Source organism: Mesitornis unicolor, unplaced genomic scaffold, assembly GCF_000695765.1.
Source record: "Mesitornis unicolor isolate BGI_N332 unplaced genomic scaffold, ASM69576v1 scaffold29328, whole genome shotgun sequence".
Classification (NCBI taxonomy): domain Eukaryota; kingdom Metazoa; phylum Chordata; class Aves; order Mesitornithiformes; family Mesitornithidae; genus Mesitornis; species Mesitornis unicolor.
This window is the reverse complement of record NW_010201620.1, coordinates 1-5,106: the sequence shown is the minus strand read 5'-3', so window position 1 is coordinate 5,106 and position 5,106 is coordinate 1. Positions and strand designations below refer to the sequence as shown.

General features: G+C 59.8%; 2 protein-coding genes across 2 annotated transcripts; one reads left to right on the top strand and one right to left on the bottom strand.

The window, feature by feature from the left end:
* Nucleotides 1-189: 189 nt before the first annotated feature.
* On the top strand, nucleotides 190-2,163 carry EXOSC1 (exosome component 1; the record flags this gene model as incomplete). Its single annotated transcript, XM_010190166.1, has 7 exons — nucleotides 190-305; nucleotides 502-576; nucleotides 1,170-1,258; nucleotides 1,466-1,499; nucleotides 1,626-1,676; nucleotides 1,795-1,879; nucleotides 2,001-2,163. Coding segments are annotated over 7 exons (557 nt in total), but the record flags the coding sequence as incomplete, so codon positions are not given.
* A 1,360-nt stretch (nucleotides 2,164-3,523) lies between these two features.
* On the bottom strand, nucleotides 3,524-4,904 carry PGAM1 (phosphoglycerate mutase 1 (brain); the record flags this gene model as incomplete). Its single annotated transcript, XM_010190165.1, has 3 exons — nucleotides 3,524-3,853; nucleotides 3,952-4,132; nucleotides 4,630-4,904. Coding segments are annotated over 3 exons (626 nt in total), but the record flags the coding sequence as incomplete, so codon positions are not given.
* Between the last annotated feature and the right edge of the window lie 202 nt (nucleotides 4,905-5,106).

Below are 5,106 nucleotides of genomic sequence, written 5' to 3'. Positions count from 1 at the left end.
GGAGCAGGAAAGGGCTGAGCCGGGGCGTGGGGGAGGCTGCTCTGCTGCATAAGGTCGCCAGGAGCAGGCACCATGCCCGAGGTGCAGGCGAGGGCGGGCCTGGGGTGGTGCAGAACCGGGGACCTCCAGGAGCGAGACCAGGAGCCACGGCACCGCGGCAACGTCAGCCTCTGAGCACCTGTCCCTTAGGCGAGCGGCTGTGCAGCGCGGAGGAGGCCACGGCTGGCAGCGGGACTTACACTCGGCACGGCTACATCTTCTCCTCGCTGGCTGGCTGCCTGGAGAAGAGGAGTGAGGATGGTGGGGTGAGCATAGCCACGGTGGTGCTGCCCTTCCCTGTAGCTGGCTGCAGTTACTGAGGCTGCGCAGCCCCTTTGCAGCTGGAGATTTGGGCTCTGATGGGGTTTAGCGCTGCAGTGCCTTCTGTGAGCCCGCCCGGTCCTGTGTGATCCTGTGCACAGGCCTTGCCTCAACCTAATTCGTGTGTCTGCTACCCTGCAGCTGCCCGTTGTGTCTGTGGTGAGAGATGCTGAGTCCCAGCTCCTGCCTGACGTGGGAGCCGTGGTGACGTGCAAGGTAGGGCGCTGGTATGCGCTGCAGTGGCAGACCTCACAGCCTCTGCGCTCTCCATCTCATGCTGACCTCTGTTCCTGCACATGTACAGGGTGGGATGAGGAGCCCCTGGCCCCATTGGTACCCTCCATACGACTCTCAGCAGGGCAGAGGCAGCCCAGCAGCTCCCTTGGGTCCCTTGCTCACAAAGAAGCCAGATAATGGCATGGGGGACACCTACCTCTTGACTTTGCCTGTCCTGAGCCTGAGGGGAGATTTTTCTTTGCTTTTTCTTCCCATTCTGTGCGGAGGGCAGTGACTGGGGCAGCTTGGATGAAGGGTGGCACAGACCAAGGATCGGATTCCTCATGGCCCTGATGATGGGAGCGGGACTGGGGTCACAGCAGGTCTCAGTCTTATTCATGGGTCTTGAGTTGCACAAGTATCGTCTTCCTCTCCTGGCTCGCTACTGGGTGTCCCACCTCCGCTGCTGCTACTTTAGCTGCAAGGAGGAGGGGGAGGCCCTGCCTGCACCCTGCCCTTTCCCTGCTTGGAGCCAGGTGCACTGGGGTGAGAGCAGGCTCTGCTGGCACTGATTCTCATTTTCCTCTGGGCAGGTTTGCAGCATTAACTCCCGCTTTGCCAAGGTGCACATCCTGTATGTCGGCTCCACGCCGCTGAAATCCACCTTCCGGGGGACCATACGGTAGGGGGGGGCTGGATTCTGTGAGAGATGGGGGATGCCTGAGTGCCCCATCCTCAAGGGGGGAGGAATGCTTTTCTCCCTGCAGGAGCTCTGCCCCGAGTACCGGGCAGGTGTCCAGTAGTCCTGGCGAGCACCCAAGGGAGCTGGGGCAGCTCCTGGAGTTGCCTTCACTTGCTGGCGCTCAAATCTCTCCATCTCCTTTTTCAGAAGAGAAGATATTCGAGCTACAGAGAAAGATAAGGTCAGTGACTGCCAGTGACTGTGCTACCACAGCCGCCCCTGCTCGCTGCTGCTGGCGGGACACTTGTCCCACTGCTGACAAGCACCCCGACATGCTGTGTGGTTTTGCCTGCTCTCTCCCATGCAGGTAGAAGTGTACAAGAGTTTCCGCCCCGGTGACATAGTCCTGGCCAAAGTCGTATCCTTTCCCCTCAGCCCATGGGGGACAGCGGGTGTGCTTGGATCCCCTTGTTTTGGAGTCCCCTTGTTTTGGAGTCCCCTTGGGTAGGCCTTTTCCTTGACCACCATCTGATCAGATCTCCCTGGGGGATGCACAGTCCAACTACCTGCTGAGCACGGCAGAGAATGAGCTGGGCGTGGTGGTGGCACGCAGCGAGGCAGGTAGGGACAGGGGACAGGTTTGGCCGGTTCTGCCCCATCCCTGCCTGAGGGGCAGTTTCCTCTGTTTCCTCGGAGGAACACAAGTTCGGAAAGGGGATCCCCTGACAGATGGTGTCTCTAGGGGTGCAGATGGTGCCCATCAGCTGGTGTGAGATGCAGTGCCCACGGACACACACCAAGGACTTCCGTAAGGTGGCCCGTGTGCAGCCCCAGTTCCTGCAGACCTAGCAGCCCCCAAGAGGGCGCAGGGACCCTGCAGGGCCAGGGGCTGCTGGACTGGGGTCTGTAGGACCAGAGCAGACGGGCTCCAGCCTCCTCCACACGTGCAGGAGGCTGGAACAGCCCAATGAGCCTTTGCTTACAGGACATTTGTGGATAATAAATATTGAGAGCTCTGTACTCTGCTCCATGAAGGCCGAGCGGGGGCAGTGACTCCTGTAGCAAGGCTGTGGAGGGGACAGCTTCGCCAGCCCTGTGGCTGGGAGGGATGACATGTTCCCAGCCCACCACTGGGGAACAGCCCAGCAGCTTTGCCGCAAGCGAGGAGAGCAGCAGAGCTCCTGTTTGTGGCTGCGTGGTGCTGGCTCCAGGCACTCGCCTTACAAGGTTGGTTTCCCCACACTGGCACCAAGGATGGAGAACACCAATAACTGGTATGGGCTGTGGCTGTGCTCCCCCTGGGGCAACGCATCTCCTACAGCCACACTCTGCCCTGTCTGCCTCTGGGGACAAGGGTGTGCACCCAGAGCCCTAAAACCACAGAGCACCAGGGCATCGCCCTCCCCAGCAGGGCTTGCAGAGCTGTGGTTTGCTCCCTGGGCCCAGCAAGCCTTCCGCCTCCCCCACCCCAGCAGTGACTGCTGCCCCGCATGCTTGTGGCAGGAGCCCCAGGGAGGTGCTAGGTGAGGCAGGGACCCCCACACACACCATGAGACCAAGGAAGACACTGACCCCTCGCCTCGTTACTGCACATTAACTCTTTATTGAACTGGAACAAGACAGCTGCTATTGTCAGACACTTACACTGACCCCGTGCACGCCCAGGCTCGTGGCGCCGGCAGAGGGGGAGACCACAGCAACAGGGCCACACATACGCACATGGGATGGGGCACAACGGCAACTGCTTTACCAGCAGGACTAGGATGGGCTTCGGCTGGGGGGAGCATGTGGCAGACACACAGCTCCAGATGACCTACTCCCGCCCTCACCCTTGTGCAAAGACAGTAAGTTAAAGCGGGGGGCTGGCAGAGCTAGGTCCAGAGTTGTGTGTGCCACCCTTGGGTGCTGTACCACATGCACCAAAATACAACCCTTACAGTGTCTATACATCCCAATCCCTGTGCCACACACCCACGAGGGGATGGGGTACCCATCTTGGTCACTGCCTGCGCTGTGCTCACCCCACTGCTCCTGAGATGACTAAATCAAGCAACAAAAACTACAGTAACCGGGTGACAAGAGCTGCCGGGGAAGCAAAGCAGAGGGCGAGCCTGGCACGGTGAGGGATTGCTCAGTGCATTCCCCTGCAGACAGGGCCCAGGGGTTGGGATCTCAGTGAGCTGTATGGTGGCTGCATGGCAGAGCCAGGGCTCCCCTTCACACCAGACCTCCGCATGTGCAGCCTCTTCCCCCCAGGTCCCCAGGCTGTCTGCAGAGGGGAGCCTGGTCCTGAGGGAACGGGCCTAATCCTGGGGAACTGCTCCAGCTCTGCAGCTCCAAGTTTCTACGGCTGTAGGGGGTGTGCACAGAGGGGTAGGGGGTGGCGGCGGGGGGGCTCTACTACGTGCTAACCTGCTGCCCACCCTCACTTCTTGACCTTGCCCTGAGCAGCGACAGCCTCCATGGCCTTGCGCACCGTCTCCTCATCCCCCAGGAACTGCATGGGCTTGACGGGTTTCAGGTTCTTGTCCAGTTCGTAGACGATAGGGATGCCAGTAGGCAGGTTCAGCTCCATGATGGCCTCTTCTGACATGCCTGCAAACACAGAGGCACCGTCACTCATAGTCCTGCTCGCACAGTGCCAGCTGGGGCAGCGGGAAGACCCCTGTGATACCCCCTCAGGGCTGACGTACCTTCGAGATGCTTGACAATCCCACGCAGGCTGTTGCCATGAGCAGCAACAAGGACTCGCTTTCCCTCTTTGATCTGTGGGACGATTTCCTCGTTCCAGAAGGGCAGAGCCCGTGCAATGGTGTCCTTCAGGCTCTCACATGTTGGCAGCTGGTCCTCTGTCAGGTCAGCGTAGCGACGGTCCTGGGGGAATGGCCATGCTCACACAGCAGCCCAATGCAGTATGGGAAGGCGGCAGCAGGGTCTTCATCCCCCCAACCCAAATTCCCTGCCTAGGGACCTGCTACATGTAGGCAAAGCAGGGCTTGGAAGCAAAGAAGTACCTCTGAGGTTTGAGCCTGTGCTTGGCTACAATTTGGGCTCTGAACCCCTCCTAGGGAAAGCCACACACTGCTTGCTCTGGGTGAAGAGACCAGAGCAAACATCCATGCATGGGTCACAGGACTAATAATTAACAGAGGTATCAGCCCCTCTGCCCGTGCAATGCCCAGGGGTTCAACTCCCCAGGGAAGGAGTGGGACAAACTCAGCCCAACACCAACCAACACCACACACACAACAGTCCTGGCTGCTACAACAGAGCCAAAGGGGACCTTGTGAGGAAGCCAGATCAAGCTGCAGGGATCTAAGGTGGCTTCTAGGAGCCTCCCAATCAGGCAGACAGAAAGCAAAGGGTCTTACCTTGCTGATGGTGCTGTAGAAGGGGTGATCAGACTGCATGGGAGGTGGAGGAATGTCATACGAGCGCCTCCAGATCTTCACTTGTGCCTCACCATGCTTTGCCGCCGTCTCAGCCTTGTTCAAACCGGTGAGGGCCCCGTAGTGCCTCTCGTTCAGGCGCCAGGTTCGGATAACAGGTAACCACATCTGATCGATGGCATCCAGGACAGTCCAGAGGGTACGGATGGCCCGTTTCTGCACCGAGGTGAAGCAAATGTCGAACTCGTAGCCGGCATCTGGAAAAAACCAGGGAATCGGGGGTGGGGGGGGCACCAGAGAGGTCAGTGGTGGGCCTTATGCAACCAGTGAAGGGCTGAGGGCGGCAGCCTCACTGTGTTGGTACCGGTCGCATCCCCGCTATTGCCGGGCGGGCCGGCGGTGGCGGGGACGCGACCAGTACCAAAGATCAACCCCCTCGGGTACCTGAGGCTCTCCCCT